General features: G+C 30.6%; 1 protein-coding gene and 1 long non-coding RNA gene across 2 annotated transcripts in view; one reads left to right on the forward strand and one right to left on the reverse strand.

The window, feature by feature from the left end:
- Positions 1–608: 608 nt before the first annotated feature.
- Positions 609–3,509, forward strand: LOC130797694 (uncharacterized). The gene is made up of 3 exons (XR_009038930.1): positions 609–917; positions 1,745–1,823; positions 3,145–3,509. It is a non-coding gene; the product is annotated as an uncharacterized LOC130797694 (long non-coding RNA).
- A 7,437-nt stretch (positions 3,510–10,946) lies between these two features.
- The window catches only part of LOC130797701 (probable flavin-containing monooxygenase 1), a 14,459-nt gene continuing 4,375 nt past the window's right edge, over positions 10,947–21,030 (reverse strand). The window contains exons 3-6 of the mRNA XM_057660411.1: positions 19,218–19,381; positions 17,585–17,955; positions 17,168–17,277; positions 10,947–11,173 (exon numbers count right to left, since the gene is read on the reverse strand). Of these exons, the coding sequence (XP_057516394.1) occupies positions 10,947–11,173; positions 17,168–17,277; positions 17,585–17,955; positions 19,218–19,381 (872 nt within the window). The remainder of the gene's footprint in view (positions 11,174–17,167; positions 17,278–17,584; positions 17,956–19,217; positions 19,382–21,030) is intronic.

Raw genomic sequence — 21,030 nt, forward strand, 5'->3', positions numbered from 1 at the left:
AGTTACACTTGATTCAAGTGATGATGAGGGAATTGATGCTAGTGGTAATGCCACTCAAACTGTTACTTCTCCTCCTGCCAAAAAGATGAAGACTGAAAAAACTTCTAAAAGAAGTAAGAGAGGAAATGCTGGTGAAGGTAGTTCTAATGAGTTGGCTAGCTTACAAGCATTCATGAAAGACATGAATGTTCATCTTTCAACTATGGCAAATGTGATGGCCCGCTGTAACACCCCGAAATTTTAATGACGTAATTATTTAATATTTTAATAGTTTTTTTAAAAGATTTTACAATTATATTTAATTATTTCTGAAATTAGTTTTAATAAATTCTTGCATACATGAATTTAAATGTTAATATATATATATATATATATATATATATATATATATAAAATATAGTTACGATTTCTTAAATAAAGAAGTTCGAATCAAAATGATTATTTTATTAAAATGTGTGAACCCACGAAGGTGAGTTTCATTGTTGGGTCTCGCAAGAAAATGAATCGAGACAAAAAAAAATAAATAAATAAACTAATAATAATAATAATTATAATAATAATGATAATAATAATAATAATAATAATAATAATAAAAAAACCCGCATAAAACCCACACTGCCCTAAACCTAGCCGCACTCCCCTTCTCCTCCTTCCTTCTCTTCTTCTTCCTTCCTCACTCCCGCACCCCTTCCCTTTCCGCACAGCTGCACAGCTGCCCAGCCGCCGTTTCTCCTCTCCTCGCGAGCAGCAGCAAGCATCCACGTTTCCTCCCTCGCCGTGAGTAGCCAGCAGCCACCCTTCGAACAGCCGCCAGCTGCTGTCCGTTTTAAGGCGTCTTTCCGGTAAGTTTTGGCCTTCGTGCATGACCACCACGACCTTCCTCCACCTCTTCACCATTCTTGCTAGTTTTAAACCTTGTAAGCCATCTCCTCTTATTCCATTTGATTCTTTTTGTTTCAATTAAAAGTTTATAAGGGTTATGTGTGTGTGATGTTGATTTCGTGTTAAGTTCTTCGAATCTTAGTATGGGTAGTAATTAAATATGTTATCTTTGAACAACGAAACGATTAAGGTTTGGATTTAGAAATGAAATTACAAATGGTGTGCGTTTATCCAATATTTTGATGGTGTGATGATTGATTAAGTAACCTTAAATGTTGTTTGAAACTTAGTTGATTGATTTTGTTGTGATAGTTAGTAATGGTGATGATTGTGGTTGATTTTGGAAGTGATCTTGGTTGTTAAATTAGAGATAACAGTTGCTAGTTGTTATGGTTTGATTGTTGTGAATTACAAGTATTCTTATTAGGTTGTTATTGGAATCATAATACATAGTCTTAGTAAGGCCATGAGAATGATATCAACTTATTGTAGAAGGTTGTTAAGTTGCTTGTGGCGATGCTCGATTGTAATCTCTCTAATTTTGGAGGATGTAGCGAAGAATGTTGCGATCTGACCACTTTAAGAATTGTCCTCATGTCATAGTAGTGTTATATGTAACCTTGTGAGACTTAAGTGTGAATCGTTATAACTCAAAATTAGTTGGTATAGTGAAACAGTCGAAATAATTCTTTTATTCTTTGTCGATGGAAAAACTTGTGTTATTGGTGAATTGACTATTATGCTTGGTGATTAAATGAGATGCGTACCTTGTCATGAACGGATTATAGTAGTTACTTTGGGTTTTAGCTGGTATGACAAAGTAGTTAAGAGAACTTATAAGTTCTATTCCTAACTTGTATAGGTTCCCAGTTTATAAGAGGAAAGTAGACCCCTTAGTTGGGTGATTTTTGTAACTTGTGGTCGTGCAGTGACGCTTACAGGTACGTACACGCAGTAACGAACTCTTACATGCAATTCTTATTTAAGACATTATTGTTCATTGTAATAATATGCACTGCATCAAAACTGAGATACTAGCGAGTACGCTTTATACGAAACGCCATCGACTATGCAATTCTTGCGCTTAGAATAGTTATAGAGAATGAAAGTGTTAGTAGGAGGCGGGGACCACCCCTCTTATTTATTTAAGAATTAGATTATGCCTAATTGGAGTTAGAGTGACTCCTTTATAGGTGAATTTCATATTCTATTGAGTGGCTCAGTGGGTTTTGGCGCGCTGCTATCCCAGGGCGCTCATTAATAGTTGAGAGTGGAAGTTATTCCCATCTAATAAGGTACTATATTATGATTAGCTGGCGTGACTTAACTGGATTATGTCCGGTTGTTTTATTAGTCCCCTAGGTGAGGTTCGACGGGACCACCGTAAGGGGGGTATGAGCATGCTTGGGTCACTGGGCGCCGGATGGCCGATACCGCCCCTTGACCGAGGTGATACCATGCGGGCCTTGCAAACCCCAATATGGTGGCCTCTTCACTGGTTTAGTACCCCAGTGTGTTAGGTTTTTCCCGAAGGTAGGATTCGAGAGGGTCAGCTGGAGGGGGCATGAGCTCGTACTTTGCCATGGGCGCCGGATGACCGATAACGCCCTTGGCCGTGTCACTATGCCAGGAAGTAGAGAAAAGATCAACTGATAGAAAGTTATTCAGTGAGAGAAAATTTATTCATTGATCGAAAAGTTATTTAAGGATAGTAGGTTCATTCTTTGGTAGAAAGCTTACGCGTTGATAAAAACGTTTACTCTTTGATAGAATATTTACTCATTGATAGAATATCTACTTACTGATAGAATAGTTTATGCTATTGAGAAATGTGCCTAAGTTAAGTTACCTCAAGGGTATTACGGATTATGATCACACTTACCTTAAGATAGACAAGCTCTATAAGGTCATGTGTTAGGTATTCTGTTAATGCCTTGATCGAGTTGAGCTATGCGTGTTTTGCAAGGGTTTATGTTTGAAAAGAGGAGCGTGAAGACCTGCATTCTACCCAAGAGTACATGGTTCGGGTTGGAAAGCACGTAATGAAATTAAGAAGTATAAGTGGCCATAAACGGTTACTATCTGAGCTTGCGTTTTATGAAACCATCTTATGTTGTTTTATGATATAATGCTATCTAGTAGTTGGCCTTATTATATTTGATGCTGGTTACTGACGTGTACGTGTTTGTGTTTATGTTTGTTTGTTGACTTTCTATGATTGTCCTGCTATGACACATTGGCCCTTGGTCTAATGTCGAGCAGCAGGGGGATCATAGACCAGCGTAGCAGGTACTGGAGCTTCTTTTGCATTGCATTGATTTGGGAAGAGTGACGAGAGCGAAGCATACCCTGTGTCATACCGCTACCTTTCGATTTCGTAGTTTTTGTTATTTTTTGTAAACCTTGGTTGTATATGTTTTGTTATGAGGCCTTGCGTCCTCCCTCGCATATTTGTATTTCCGCTGCGTAGTTTATAACTCTGTATGGTTTTGAGTAGTTAAGTCTTTTTAAAACGCAAACGTTGACACTGGAACCACGATCCATGTTTGGCATGTTGATTTGAGAAGCCGGCGACGAATCATTCTGCCGTGACATAATTTTGATAGGCCGTTAGTGCCTTTACTTTATTAGCTTCTTAATTAACTTTTGTTTTTCTACAAAGGCGCACAGTTTTAAGGCGGATGCTGCCGAAATTTCCACTCACCTTTTTTTTAAAGTCAATAATTAAAGTTTATCTAAATTCTTTTCCTTTTTCTTTTATGTAACACCCGAATTTCCTCCCGTCCTTTACGGTTTTGGTTTCGTTAAGGGGTCGGAAATTCTGGGGTGTTACACCCGCACTGATGATCGTGAGCAAAAAATAGTTGAACAGACTGAGAAAGTGTTAGAGGAACTACTCTCTTTTAATTTAGAAGGTGTAACTCCTAACCAAGTTTTTGAAGTGGCTAACATTCTAACCTCACAACCAAACAAGCTCCTGATATTTTCAAAGTGTCCCGACGCTTTGAAAAGTGCTTATGTTAAGAGTCTTCTTGGAGGAAATAGTAATGCTTAGATCTAATGTTGTGGTTCCATGAATGATTTTGAAAGGACTAGAACACTTTTCGTATGTATTTTGATCTACAAACAAGTGATTATATGTAATTAATCGAGCTATGTTGTTATTATTTAGAGTTATGTTTTTTCAAAAAATAAGTTTTTCAAGTTTATCATATAACAACTACTTATTTTTGGAGAAAATATAAAAGAATTTAAAAACTCAAATTTTGATTCCTTAACTTGAACCAAATAGTCACTAAGGGAATCATTCAGCAGTTCATTCCGTTTCCTGAACACAACTAAACGACTAGGCTAAATTAGGAGAATCCATTCCTTTCTTCTTCATTCCCTTTCCTCATTCCATTCCGATTCCCTTGTGCGAACCAAACGCCCCCTTAGTCCTTCCATCGGGAGTAATAAAAATCCATTATAATTTATAATTAGTTGTAAAACTTTTTCCAAAATTGTAAATTAATAATTGATAAGTTGTATCAGGCTATTAGAGCACCCTACCAAAGGTTTTGGTTTGAGAACGTTCTGAATAGAATCATACAAAAAATAAATTTAGTAGCTCTATGCAAATTTTTACTTTTGTCTTGCTTATAGTAAATATATTTATTTTATTAATAAATTTAACATTTTTTTTTGATTAACTTTTTCCTATACGGGAAAAAGAGAGGGCCTTGTGTGATCGATCACCTCGCACACCCTTAAAGACCCTTTGAAATCTGAATAGAATTGAAATTAATTTAGAAAAAAAGAAAATAAATTAAAAGTTGTAATTATTTATGAAATAAATGAAGGAGATATATACCAAGGGTGATAAAAATGATGCAAGGAGATTGAGTAGAAGTCCTTCTCCAGGCTTATGCAGCAACAGTTGAGAAAAACGGTTGGAATACAGTTTTTTCCATGGAAATGACTCAGCTGCATTCCAATGTGGCGTCCTACAAATTACTGTACATGGATTTTCTACTCCTGCTATCCAAATCACACAATTAATCAATTAATGTCATTATTAATTGATTAATAAACTTCTCTTGTATGAAATCGTCTCACCGTGAGACAAGTCCATATAAAAGATCAATTATACTTAAAGTTTCTATTATTAGATTATTTAACTCAAGTATGAGGCGCCTCTCACGGTAAAACCGTCTTATACAAGAATAATGTATTTAATGAATGACAACAATTTAGGTTCATTGTAGCAGGAGCGGCACTCTCGATACATAATTAAAATTAATAATTATACTTAAAATTAATATCACTAAAGTATAAAACGCCGAACTGCTAAAAACCATTTAAACTAAAACCGTTCAAAACATAAGGTAAAAAAAATCTTACAACTGAGAAAATATAAAATAAGGTTTGCTTAAATACGATAAAAAAAAAACATAAGTACAATATAGTCATCAAATAAAATCAATGCAGCTAAGTCCTCGATAGAATAATTAAAGTTGCGGCCTGGATCGAAACCTGAGCTAAGTTTTCCTGCAAAATACTGTCATCCATAATACGGATGACAGCCAATTAAATCGGTCAGCGATAAAGCCGAGTACAATTTTCACAACAAGCTTATGATGTGATAGTTAAATCATGCTTACAAAATAATCATCAAGCACAATATAGAAGGTTATTACTCATTATTGACCTTTACTAAGCCATTGAGTTACATTCTCAATATTTGCAGAAGCTCATTACTGCTACTAAATACTTGGTAACCTTAATGCTTGTTTAATCAAGTTCAATTAAGCCTCATAACTTTACCATCATAGCACATCACAAGATCAAAACAATAATGACAACTGATATATGTAAGGGTCTGGTTAGGTGAGGACCGTAGTCCTAAACCCTAACTATGGTGGGATTCGTCACTCCTCTCAATGCTGTTATGCTCGAGACTTCACATGATGGGTTTTTCTCGGACCCCCTGTCTTACACCGCATTTTACGTGCCGGCTAACACAAACGCCGGGATTTTACATGCCGGTCCATGGTTTGACGTTACCTTACTATCAGAGTCATACAATCAATATCATGCAATATCAAACAAGACTCTAAACCGAAATAGTTTACATTCTTATAAGTCAAACTTCCATTAGTCAAAATTTTGATAATTCTACCCTTTTAATAGAAACAAATTACTAGTATCTAATAAATTATTATTAATTAAATAATAAATTTTCGTAGCTATACTATGATTCCTGAGGCTAAACTAAGTCCTTATTATGTCATAAATAATCATAAAAGTCAAGGGTAATATTTCTAAGTACTTAATAACTTATTTCATCAAATAACCAGTAAAATAGTAAAATGGATCTATCATAACTATAAAAAAACATAATCCGACAAGTTATTAAGGGTCCAAAATCTAAATGAAATGAGTTTTCAAGAAAAACAATGCTAAGCATTTTAACAAATTTGTTTGACTATTTTACCGATAAATCGATTAATAATTCTTTATAATTACTTGAGTCCAAAAAAAAAACAGTTTATCAAAACACCAAGATGATATGGAATCATTTTAAAGACATAAGTTTATTTAACTAGTAAAATTCATATATATCTATATTATCATATTAATTAAAATTTTCCATATTTGACTTTCTTTTCGAGTGTTCCAAAAATATTATTGTTTTGACGAAAATATCACTAAACTGGATATAACTTTAATATTACCATGTAAAGTTTAAATGATTAAAATAAAATCATGTTGACCATGCTTTTACATTATCGAGTAACCATAAATAAACATCACATAACGAGAGAGTTAAGAAAATGTGTACCATTTTCCTCCAAAGGTGGTGCTAAACAAAGTAAGAGAATAATAATAGGAAAATAGGAACTTAAAGAAATAAGTTCCAAAAGAGAAAGTCTTCAAGGTTCCAAGTTTCAAAAAAGTAGATCTTCAATTTCCCAAAAGAAAATGATATCCAAGCTCCAAAAGATAATACTTGACATTTCAAAAATTGATGATTATTGGCTTAAGAAGTGGTAAGATCAAGCTCCAGCTTCATTTGATTCTTCAACAAATAAAAAGGGTATACAGTTAGTAAGATGTTAATGAAGTGAAGATATAAGAAAGAATGATAGAAAGATTTGATGATGGGGGTGCAAGTGATCTCATGGCTAAGGAGGGGTATTTATAATGGGTTTTGGGCAACTTTTTAGTTCATAAGATTGTATGAAAAATAAGGTTAACTTGTGTAAGTGATTTAGAGTGTGTAAGTGAATGTGTAAGAGTTGGAGTGTGTAAGTGGATGTGTAAGAGTTTGGAGTGTAGAAGAAGGTTAACTTGTGTAAGGAAATGGTGATAGCTTGTGTAAGTGATGAACATTATGGATTGATGAAGAAAGGATTTTAGTTCATCAAATTTTTGTTCTAGTTTATACTAGTGAAATGTTTTAGATTAATGGGAAAGTATGATTAAGGTTTGATTATGAAAATATGATAGTTTACTTAGAAGATTTTGGTTAAAACTATACTTAAAGTTAATAAGAAAAATATAGTTAATTTTTAGGTATAAAATAATTAAATCAAAGTTGTAAGGTTAAAATGATAAGTAGTAAAGTTAGTTTAAGGAAACGAAATTAAAACGTAACGTTCTAATAAAACCGTAAATATAATATTAAAATTTTACTTTTCATAGTATAAAATAAAAAAATAAAATTTTAGTGCTTATAAAGAAATTACAAAATCGAAATAAGGTTTAGGAATTAAAGGTGATTTGAGTTAGATAACCAAAGGATTGAGAATTCGAAAAAAAAAATTTCAGAATAATTAATCGGAAAATTAAGATTAAGAAATTTGAGCATGTTACAGTCATATACTTCTTCCGTTCCAAATTATTTGCAACATTAAAAACATTGCACTATTTATTTATTATCCTTAATTTTTGATTAGTTAGTTTTTAATTTATAAGTTAAAACATAGTGAAGTGGATTTTCGTTTGATTCATCTCAACGCAAAGATTATTAATATGAAAATTTTTATAATTTTTTACCATTCATAATTAGAGGTATTAAGTGTAGAGTTTATGAGAGTTTAGAGAAGTGTTTAAAATGATTGTTGATATTAATCATAACATTATATTGTATTTATACTAGAAAAGAAATATCTAAAATATTACATAGAATAATATAAATACTAAAAATAAAGATTACATGTAATATTATCTATAAATAGTTACAAGAAAAAATAATTATATTCTCAAGATAATCATCATATCAACAGGGTTATCTTGATTGATATGTTGAGATTAAAATGATATGCAATTATATTCTCTATTATTCCTCCTCAAGATGAACGTTCGAAAGGGAAAGTACAATCTTGAAGAATAAGCGATAATGAGCAAGAACATAGTTAGAGAAGAGAGTTTGTCATGACATGTTTTATAGAGGTTGTTGGTGCGAGAGCACTTGGATTTGGAAGGTTCGATAATGGTGATATAAAAAAATAAGTTTCACAACGAGGAATTATTGAAGTTGGCAGCATTCAACCAATTATTGAAGTATAAAGATACTCATTTCAACTAGACCCACACCAACTTTTTAAGCTTGGTTACAAATACATGATTGTGAAACGTGAATTGTGAATACCCGATTTTTATTTTTCGCCACCTTTTCTATTTTATCGTCACCCCTATTTTAAATTAATTTAATAAAATGACGAGAATTCCCTTGGACTTAAAAATTTTTAAATTTCTATAAAACACTTCAAACTCACAAAATAACACTTTTATCACTTCAAAAAACACAAATTCTACACATAAAATTAATCGGAGCTAAAGTGCGATTGAACCTAGGAGGAGCAAAAACTCGAGGTAATTTCTATTTTAATGTCAATATTGTTGTTGTTGCCTTAAAATCAATGCATTAGTCGTTGGTATAACATAAAAAAAATTATGTTAAATATATTAAAATATGTTTTTTCGAAAATTTTTTTATGATAAAACCAAGACTGATTCGACTTAATTAAAATGAACTCGATCGAAATAACCCGACTCTAAATTTTTCCCCACTATCATTTTAACAGTTCTAGGAACAATTTATCTATAAATATCAAAGAAAAACAACATAAAATAAATCAAAAAGGTATAAAAATAATACAATGCTCCTCCTCCTCCTCCTCCTTATCTTCATCGGAGCATTCTCCTTCACAATTTTTCTTCGTTCACAAAACAACAAAAATGCACCACTTCGTCCTCCCCCCGGGCCTAAGGGCCTTCCTTTCATAGGAAACCTTCACCAATTTGAACACACAAAACCCCATCTATACTTCGCAAAGCTAGCCCAAACCTACGGCCCGATCATGAGTTTAAGATTGGGTCGTAGATCAATGGTCGTGATTCAATCAAGGAAATTGGCTAAAGAAATCCTAGAAACACAGTATGATAACTTTTGTAATAGATTTGTATCAGTTGGTGCCAAAAAGTTAAGTTATATTGGTTTAGACTTACTTTTTTCACCATATAATCATCATTTTAGAGAAATTAAAAAGATTTTTATGATTCATTTGTTGAGCTCACAAAAAATTGTTCTTTTGCTCCAATCCATTATGAAGAACTTTCTAGACTTATTCAAAAGTTTTCTTCAATTTCTTCTCAATCAAAGATTATCAACTTGAGTTAACTAATTGTTAATTATACTACATCCAAAATTTGCAGGATTGCTATTGGTAAACGGTATGTTATGACTCCGGAATTATTTTTATTATCATAAAGTGATCATATCGAAAATATCTTTCATATGTGGATTAAATTGCCCGATAACATAAATTATTAGCATATAAATTTCTTATTTTGAGGTGATATTATAGAGTGATGATTTTTAGACCCATCGAATCTGAGTCTAAAAAGTAAATGTGTCTTAAGTCTAGGATTGTCTTCAAACACAGATCCTCTCTCTAGACACATTTAAGACCCAGATTTGCCACACCCATTTCAAACCCGTCAAAACCGCGTTAGATCCAACATATTACAATTTAGCCCCTCTAGTATAAGACCGTTTCACCGTGAGACGAGTCCATACAAAAGGTCTATTATGCTAAAAATTTTCATTATTGGGTTGTTTTACCCAATTATGCATGTCTCACAGTAAGACCGTCGCATACAAGAATTTGTGATTACAATTAAAACAAGTCTAATTTAGGACCCAAGTCTCATCAGACCCGGGAAATTTGAGTTCGGGTCCAAAATTTTCAGATTCCAAGAGTTTAAGTGCGGATATGAATCCCATCAAAAATTAATGACTTTAGTTCCAAATTTAATTGGACTCGATCCAGTCCCGTCCCATGACCATTCCTGTCTTCTAAAGACTAAGAATCATATATACTACTATGTATTACCCTAATTGATGAAAAACGATTATTGAAGGGTACGATATTTTACCAGGGACAATTGTAACTATCAATATATGGTCTATGGGAAGAGACCATACACTATGGAACGAACCAAATTTATTTAAGCCAGAGAGATTTATGGAAAGTTCAATCAATTTCTTTGGACAAGATTTAACCCAGTATCCGACGCATATTAACAAAGATAATAATAATAACAAAAATCAGGAAGAAAAATCTATTGAATTTTTTATCAATTAAGTTGTTTATTATTCTTGTTATTATAGTAGAACAAGATTTTTTAAAAATAAAATATCTAATGTATGGCCCTAAAGTTATTCTTTATAAATTGGTGCACAATTGCACCTTAGACAAACAATCTTGTTTCAATCACCTCCCATGCTTATTAAATATTTATCAGAATATTTATAAAACACAATGGATTACAAATTAAAATTTGCATAATCACACTCAATCTAAATTAAAAACACATAAATTCTTAAATGAGACGATCTCATTGTGAGACTACCTTTGTTGGGCTGCCCCACGTACATTTAGTCTATAAATAATCACTTACAACTTTAAATTGATTATGTAGAAAAATAAGCTAATTATATTTACCAATCACATAGCGAGATGATCTTATATAAAACGAGCTTAAAAAAGTTATGTCGTAGTAATGACACTTCATTAAGCATAGTCCATTGGGCCATAAGGTTGGAACAACTCAGCCCAAAGACTATTCTTCCTCCAAGGGCTCAAGCCCATGTCCTTGCAAAGCTGATCATAGTACCAAATATGCAATGCACCCATGCAAGATTTCCTGAAGTATTTGCCAGAGTATCTCTTCATAAACTGATCCCATTCTAGAACATCTTTCTCCATTTCTAGAATGTTCGGTAATTTGAATTTTCCATTAATTCGAATAACCAACGGCACCTTATCTCTGAAGTGAATAAATTTCCACCACTTTCTGAATATCCAATCACGGCTAGTTGTTTATTCTCTGTTTATCTTCTCTAACATTTGCAAAATCATCAAAGTTATGTATTTATATATCATCATTTTCGTTTTTAAAGCTTTCATTTTCATTTTTTTGGGTTGATTGTGCTATATATTAGTTGTATTTACATTTTTCGGATTTTTTTTTGAAATTAAGCTTCATCAATGGTATAAATAATAATGTTGAAGAAGACAACAATGTCTACAGTTTGGGGGAAATTAATAAAAGCAATTGTGGTGATAACATAATATATTAGGAGTTATAACATAATATATTTGTAATTATAACATGATATATTTGGGGTTATAACCATAATATATATGGAGTTATAACATAATATAGTTGGGGTTATAACAAAATATATAATTCGGTTATAACGTAATAGATTTGGATTTATAACAGTATATATTTGTGATATAATACTACAAAATTGATATTATAATAATACAAACAAATATATATGTTATAAAACCTCAAATATATTAAGTTTTAATTCCAAATATATTGAGTTATAACTCTAAATATATTATGTTATAATCACAAATATATTCTTTTATAATCCTATATATATTATGTTATAACCCCAAATATATTATGTTATAATTTCAAATATATTATTTTAACCCTAAATCACAAAAGTTAGCCATATTTGTCATCTTTAACATCACTGTTTTCCATCATTTTGAAATTATTTTTTATTTAGGCGGGATTCAAAAAGATGAAAACAAAATCTTATAACCCTGTAAAATCCACCAGCTTTTATTTTTTTGGTTTGACTTTCAATAAAAAAAAATTGTCAAAAAGTATCTAATAAAATTTTTTTTTCCAAAAAGTACATAATAAAAAAAAGTTTTGCCACAAAATAACTAACAAAATTTTTTCTTTTTTAGAGCATACCAAGTAACGTTTTCCTTCAGTTGACCGTCAAATATAACGGTTGACTGGTCAAAATCTAAAATTTTTCTTCCTCATCTTCAATTTTTTTTCCAATTTAATTCCGTTATTGTTTTCTTCCTCATCTTCAAATATAACGAAAATTATTGTTCAATATATATACTAACAAGTAAAAAGAATATTTGCACGCAGAACATTTTTATAGGAGGAACAGATACAAGTATTGCGATGATAATTTGGGTGATGACTGAATTAATTAAGAACCAAAATGCAATGAAGAAAGTTCAAAATGAAGTTAGAAGCACAATTGGAAACAAGGGATACATTGTTGAAGATGATCTATCAAAACAATTGTGAGCTCACGGGTCCATTCGGATATGCTTTCAGTCCTTGTACTTTTGCCGCGTTCTAATGAAGAAGAGTAAGCACAAGATGATGGGCCCGAGCGGGTATTTTCATACCCGGACGATTTCAAGTAAGAAATAGAAATGTAAGCCTCCAAGCCCAGGATTCGGTCGGGTATGCTCTAAACCTGGTCGGGTCTGTCAATAATCATTTGCATAAGTATTCAGCTTACGGACCCAGTCCGGTCTTGCTTAAACCCGGTCGGGTCCTGCGATTTTTGCTCTCTGAAAACTCTCAACATACGGACCCGGTCCGGTCTTGCCTAAAATCCGGTCCGGTCCTGCTTTAATAACCGTTTTCCGCACAGTTTATATTTTATCATTAGGGAATGTAATAAGGGGAGACGTTTTTTTCTTGAGAAATTTTAGTTCTTCACTTTGGGAGAAAAACTCATCCTTTGGTATTCAATTTCAAGTATTATTTCTTTATCCCTTCCTTGTTATTACTTTCAATCATGTTTTCTTTAATTAATTCTTGTTTTGTTGCATTTAATATATGTGAGTAGTTTCTTAATCTAGGGTTAGATGGAACCCTAGCCATGATTTTGATGATGAATTATTGAATCTAAATCTCTTTTTGTTATGCATAATCCTTGTTTATGCTTGGTTTCTTATACTAGTTAACTCATGTTTTTCAATAGAAATTTTGGAAATTGTGGTTAACAATTCATTCAATCGCTAACGAAAGTTAGAGTTGAATGAATTGTCTTTTAGATCAAGGGCTTGATAATCTTCATGAAAATAGATTGATTTGATTGTTGGATCTTATGGAATACTATGCTCAATGTCATTACTATACTTGATTCCATGAAAATAGGTTTGATAGTATAGTAGTGAAACTAATAGTCTTTGAAAGGAGTTATTAGTACCTTTAATGGTGTATTCGTCCCATTTAACTTGATTATGATTGTTGTAAGGGTAGTAGGATCTCATTGTCATTATATCATGCTAGTGGGGAAATTTATCTCTAGATGTTTTAGTATCATTGATTTACCTTTCTAATTTAATTGTTTGTACTCTAGTCATTTAGTTAGTTTAGACATATGTTCTCTAAAATCGTGTGTTACTTAGGATCAATTGGTAGCCGGAAAATAATCGTTTACTACATTGTTCCTTGTGGATTCGACCCTAACTGCTGCTATACTAGTTGCATATTAGGAATTGTTTGGTAGTACATAAACGACCTATCAGCTCCCTAGAAAAAAAATGCAACTTGTTGATATGAGTAGTCTATCAATCCCTTTTCAAGCTAAATACGAGTTATTACACTATATTTTTACTCTTGCCAAACAGCTATACCAATACTACTTTAACTATACTAAAATTACTATTCATTAACACAACTAGACTTGTCTTATTTTAATGTGTTGAAAATCATCAGAATTTGATTAGAAATTAGTAGGTTGTAACTCGTAAATTGATATTTTCAAATTATAAACTGAAAATAACTTGAGTAAAATTTGACTGAAACGTACACAAATCTGAACATTTTCACATATTTTCTCAAATTTCTTGAATCTTTTTAGTGTCACACCATCATTTTTAGTTGAGACTCATGCAATACCTTATATCAATTTTAATGTCAATATTGTTGTTGTTGCCTTAAAATCAATGCATTAGTCATTGGTATAACATAAAAAAATTATGTTAAATATATTAATACATGTTTTTGTGAAAAACCAAGACTGATTCAACTTAATTAAAGTGAACTCGATCGAAAAAACCCGACTCTAAATTTTTCCCCACTATCATTTTAACAGTTCTAGGAACAATTTATCTATAAATATCAATGAAAAACAACTTAAAAAAAAATCAAAAAAGTATAAAAATAATACAATGCTCCTCCTCCTCCTCCTCCTCCTCCTCCTTATTTTCATCGGAGCATTCTCCTTCACAATTTTTCTTCGTTCACAACACAACAAAAATGCACCACTTCGCCCTCCCCCGGGCCTAAGGGCCTTCCTTTAATAGGAAACCTTCACCAATTTGAACACACAAAACCCCATCTAAACTTTGTAAAGCTAGCCCAAACCTACGGCTCGATCATGAGTTTAAGATTGGGCCGTAGATCAATGGTCGTGATTCAATCAGGGAAATTGGCTAAAGAAATCCTAGAAACACAGCATGATAACTTTTGTAATAGATTTGTATCAGTTGGTGCCAAAAATTTAAGTTATAATGGTTTAGACTTACTTTTTTCACCATATAATCATCATTTTAGAGAAATTAAAAAGATTTTTATACTTCATTTGTTGAGCTCACAAAGAATTCGTTCTTTTGCTCCAATCCATTATGAAGAACTTTCTAGACTTATTCAAAAGATTTCTTCAATTTCTTCTCAATCAAAGATTATCAGCTTGAGTGAACTAATTGTTAATTATACTACGTCCAAAATTTGCAGGATTGCTTTTGGTAAACGGTATGTTATGACTCCAAAATTTACAGGATTGCTTTTGGTAAAACGGTATGTTATGATTTGGAAATTGTTTTTTTATTTAGGCGGGATTTAAAAAGGTGGAAACAAAATCTTATAACCCTATAAAATCCACCAGCTTTTAATTTTGTTTGACTTTCAATTAAAAAAAAAATGTCAAAAAATATTTAATAAAATTTTTTTTTCTAAAAAGTACATAATAAAAAAAGTTTTGCCAAAAAATACCTAACAAATTTTTTTTTCAAAGCGTGCCAAATAACGTTTTCCTTCAGTTGACCGTCAAATATAACGGTTGACTGGTCAAAATCTAAAATTTTTCTTCCTCCAAGGGCTCAAGCCCATATCCTTGCAAAGCTGATCATAGTACCAAATATGCAATGCACCCATGCAAGATTTTCTGAAGTATTTGCCTGAGTATCTCTTCATAAACTTGTCCCATTGTAGAACATCTTTCTCCATTTCTAGAATGTTCGGTAATTTGAATTTTCCATCAAGTAATTCGAATAACCGACGGTACCTTATCTCTGAAGTGAATAAATTTCCACCACTTTCTGAATATCCAATCACGGCTAGTTGTGAAATTTTAGGATGAACATATTTCTTATATTAAATCATTTTATCATAATCATCAATTTGGGTGTGTTGACAAAATAGCTATGCAATTTTAGCTTATTTTGATATAAATAGAGGTTGAATGGTAAAACCATTCAATACAAATATTTGGTAAGTTAGTTTGAAACAACCTATTATTATTATTATTATTATTATTATTATTATTATTATTATTATTATTAGTATTATTATAAGCTATTTTGAAGAAGCTGTTCATAACAACAGTTTTAAAATCAGATAGTTAAACCAGTAAATTAAATCAGCTAATTAAATCAGCCAATATAATTAAATGAGTTGTTTTATATTTTAAATGTTACTTTTAAAATCCAATATAATTTATAATTAGTTGTAAAACTTTTTCCAAAATTGTAAATTAATAATTGATAAGTTGTATCAGGCTATTAGAGCACCCTACCAAATGTTATGGTTTGAGAACGTTCTGAATAGAATCATACAAAAAAAAATTTAGTAGCTCTATGCAAATTTTTACTTTTGTCTTATTTATAGTAAATATATTTATTTTATTAATAAATTTAACATTTTTTTTTGATTAACTTTTTCTATACGGGAAAAAAAGAGGGCCATGTGTGATCGATCATCTCGCACACCCTTAAAGGCCCCTCTGAAATCTGAATAGAATTGAAATTAATTTAGTAAAAAGAAAATAAAAAAAAAGTTGTAATTATTTATGAAATAAATGAAGGAGATATATACCAAGGGTGATAAAAATGATGCAAGGAGATTGAGTAGAAGTCCTTCTCCAGGCTTATGCAGCAACAGTTGAGAAAAACGGTTGGAATAAAGTTTTTTCCATGGAAATGACTCAGCTGCATTCCAATGTGGCGTCCTACAAATTACTGTGCATGGATTTTCTACTCCTGCTATCCAAATCACACAATTAATCAATTAATGTCATTATTAATTGATTAATAAACTTCTCTTGTATGAAATCGTCTCATCGTAAGACAAGTCTATATAAAAGATTAATTATACTTAAAGTTCCTATTATTGGATTATTTAACTCAAGTATGAGGCGCGTCTCACGGTGAAACCGTCTCATACAACAATAATGTATATAATGAATGACAACAATTTAGGGTCATATACTTCTTCCGTTCAAAATTATTTGCAACATTAAAAACATTGCACTATTTATTTATTATCCTTAATTTTTGATTAGTTAGTTTTTAATTTATAAGTTAAAACATAGTGAAGTGGGTTTTTGTTTGATTCATCTCAACGCAAAGATTATTAATATGAAATTTTTATAATTTTTTACTATTCATAATTAGAGGTATTAAATGTAGAGTTTATGAGAGTTTAGAGAAGTGTTTAAAATGATAGTTGATATTAATCATAACATTACATTGTATTTATACTAGAAAAGCAATATCTAAAATATTACATAGAATAATATAAATACTAAAAATAAAGATTACATGTAATATTATCGATAAATAGTTATAAGAAAAAATAATTATATTCTCAAGATAATCATCAAATCAATAGGGTTATCTTAATTGATATGTTGAGATTAAAATGATCGGTAATTTGAATTTCCCATCAAGTAATTCGAATAACCAACGGCACCTTATCTCTGAAGTGAATAAATTTCCACCACTTTCAGAATATCCAATCACGGCTAGTTGTGGAATTTTAGGATGAACACATTCCCTATATTAAATCATCTTATCATAATCATCAACTTGGGTGTGTTGACAAAATAACTATGCAATTTTAGCTTATTTTGATATAAATAGAGGTTGAATAGTCAAACCATTCAATACAAGTATTTGGTTAGTTTGAAACAACCTATTATTATTATTATTATTATTATTATTATTATTAATAAGCTATTTTGAAGAAGTTGTTCATAATAACGGTTTTAAAATCAGATAGTCAAACCAATAAATTAAATCAGTCAATTGTTTTATATTTGAAGTGTTACTTTTAAAATCCAATATAAACAATGATAACGAACCTGTACAAAGGAATGGTGTTATCAGGGCAACCAATGATAAGATCTTGGAAAAAAGGAGAAGCAAAAATGTTTTGGAGCTTGAGATCTCCCTTAAATCCAGTAGCAAAAATGACCAAATCACACATAATAGCTTCCATTGGAGGATGAGTATTGTAGTGAAGTAGAACACCTTTTTTGTCAAAGCTAAAAGATTGGGATCTTTTCAAAATAATACTTCCTTTCTCAACATTTTCATAGAAACCATTTGGGATTGTTGCCACTGAACAAGAATTCATCTCTTGTAGGAAGCTATGATTTGGTATCATCCCATATTTCTTCATCGGATGTTTTTGCTTTATGTAACTTTCAACAAATTTGCTAATTCCCCATCTCTGTTTATTGTCAATTTTAAAATCAATTACTGTGATTAATTCAATTGATATATAAATTTATAAAATATTATATTTAATTTTGTGATTATTGTTGATAACTAGAAAAATTCTATCAATCTAGCTATGTAAAAAATAAAAAAAGTCATTTGATTTATACTATTAAGTATTAATGATTTTTTATTTGCATTTTAATATATTATTTTTGTTTATTAGAAAAAGGCAAAATTATAAAAAACTACCTAATATATACCCCAATTTGTAAAAAAATACCTTATATAAAAATTTTTGCAAAAAACTACCTTATATAATAAAATTTTGTAAAATGAATGCCTCAACTTATATACTTGAATAATCAACCATTTTAGAATTATACGCCATTAACACCTTTTTAATTCTATATATATGTTGGCCAGCTCGCTAACATCTTTCCATTTATATTCTTGGCCATATCATTTCACATTCTTAAATGATTCCAATGGTTACTTTTATTTTTTTTAAGTGGTCTTAATTAATCCTATTTTTATTGTAAATAGACATTAAGAATAATGTAAATAGATATTTACGATATTGTAAATAGGCATTAAAGATACGATAAGTAAGCATTAAGGATAATATAAGTAGGCATTATATATAGATACGATAAGTACGCATAATCTTTAAGAATTGGGCTTGAGATATATCTGTCAAAAAGACGGTTTCTCAATAGGCTAGTTGTTTTGATACAGTAGTATATATTGAAATGAGAAAAAAATAATGAATGACAAACCAAACAAACCTTTTGGTGCTAAAATAAAAAGAAAAATGTAGGTCAAATCATGATTTCCGCCTTTAGGAAACTTATTAGTCCTTCCATCGGGAGTAATAAAAATCCATTATAATTTATAATTAGTTGTAAAACTTTTTCCAAAACTGTAAATTAATAATTGATAAGTTGTATCAGGCTATTAGAACACCCTACCAAAGGTTTTGGTTTGAGAACGTTCTAAATAGAATCATACAAAAAAAAATTTAGTTGCTCTATACAAATTTTTACTTTTGTCTTACTTATAGTAAATATATTTATTTTATTAATAAATTTAACAATTTTTTTTGATTAACTTTTTCCTATACGGGAAAAAGAGGGGGTCCTGTGTGCGTGATCGATTACCTCGCACACCCTTAAATGTCCCTCTGAAATCTGAATAGAATTGAAATCAATTTAGTAAAAAGGAAATAAATTAAAAGTTATAATTATTTATGAAATAAATGAAGGAGATATATACCAAGGGTGATAAAAATGATGCAAGGAGATTGAGTAGAAGTCCTTCTCCAGGCTTATGCAGCAACAGTTGAGAAAAACGGTTGGAATAAAGTTTTTTCCATGGAAATGACTCAGCCGCATTCCAATGTGGCGTCCTACAAATTACTGTGCATGGATTTTCTACTCCTGCTATCCAAATCACACAATTAATCAATTAATGTCATTATTAATTGATTAATAAACTTCTCTTCTATGAAATCGTCTCACCGTGAGACAAGTCCATATAAAAGATCAATTATACTTAAAGTTTCTATTATTGGACTATTTAACTCAAGTATGAGGCGCCTCACAGTGAAACCGTCTCATACAAGAATAATGTATTTAATGAATGACAACAATTTAGGGTCATACTTCTTCCGTTCTAAATTATTTGCAACATTAGAAGCATTGCACTATTTATTTATTATCCTTAATTTTTGATTAGTTAATTTTTAATTTATAAGTTAAAACATAGTGAAGTGGATTTTTGTTTGATTCATCTCAACGCAAAGATTATTAATATGAAATTTTTATAATTTTTTACTATTCATAATTAGAGGTATTAAGTGTAGAGTTTATGAGAGTTTAGAGAAGTGTTTAAAATGATTGTTGATATTAATCATAACATTATATTGTATTTATACTAGAAAAGAAATATCTAAAATATTACATAGAATAATATAAATACTAAAAATAAAGATTACATGTAATATTATCTATAAATAGTTACAAGAAAAAATAATTATATTCTCAAGATAATCATCATATCAATAGAGTTATCTTGATTGATATGTTAAGATTAAAATGATATGCAATTATATTCTCTATTATTCCCCCTCAAGATGAACGTTCGAAAGGGAAAGTACAATCTTGAAGAATAAGCGATAATGAGCAAGAACATAGTTAGAGAAGAGAGTTTGTCATGACATGTTTTATGGAGGTTGTTGGTGGGAGAGCACTTGAATTTGGAAGGTTCGATGATGGTGATATAAAAAAATAAGTTTCACAATGAGGAATGTGTTAGATATCATGTGGTTATAAAGAAAGGTCATTAGAGTGATGTATTAAAACACTAGAATTTCTTCATCACGAAATAAAGTAAAGGGATTTTGTTGTTGTTTGGTTTCTTTACACTCGTTTAACTCAAAAGTTGAGGGTTTGAGTATAATAAAGTTTGAACCAATGAAAAAGAGAAATAAATATGAGTTTTATGAAATAAAATTTGGTTGTGCTCAATATTAATCATAACATTATATACTAGAAAAGAAATATCTAAAATATTACATCGAATAATATAAATACTAAAAGTAAAGATTACATGTAATATTATCTATAAATAATTACAAGATAAAATAGTTATATTCTCAAGATAATCATCATATCAATAGAGTTATCTTGAATGGTATGTTGAGATTAAAATGATATACAATTATATTCTATATTATTAAAGATTAGATTAGTGCATTGATCGAATTGCGTAAAATGTCAAAGATTATAAGTATTTTGGAACTGATAAAGAATTATTTTAATTTTTTTTTTTGTATTACGAGTAGGCCATAGATAAGGGAGGACTAGGTCAGGATGGAAGCATGACTTTTGTTGGATGCCTGAAAAATAGACCCAATTCTTATAATTATGCACAGAATTGGAATTTGGATTGCAGGACTATGATTCAGATTTTTATTAATGACATGCAGTGAGAGCCATACATATTGATCGAGCTAGCTATACATCCAATAATACAAGTTGGCAGTATTCAACCAACCCACACTAACTTTTTAAGCTTGGTTTCAGAC

The sequence above is a fragment of the Amaranthus tricolor genome, chromosome 1 (assembly GCF_026212465.1).
Source record: "Amaranthus tricolor cultivar Red isolate AtriRed21 chromosome 1, ASM2621246v1, whole genome shotgun sequence".
In the NCBI taxonomy this organism is placed as follows: Eukaryota; Viridiplantae; Streptophyta; class Magnoliopsida; order Caryophyllales; family Amaranthaceae; genus Amaranthus; species Amaranthus tricolor.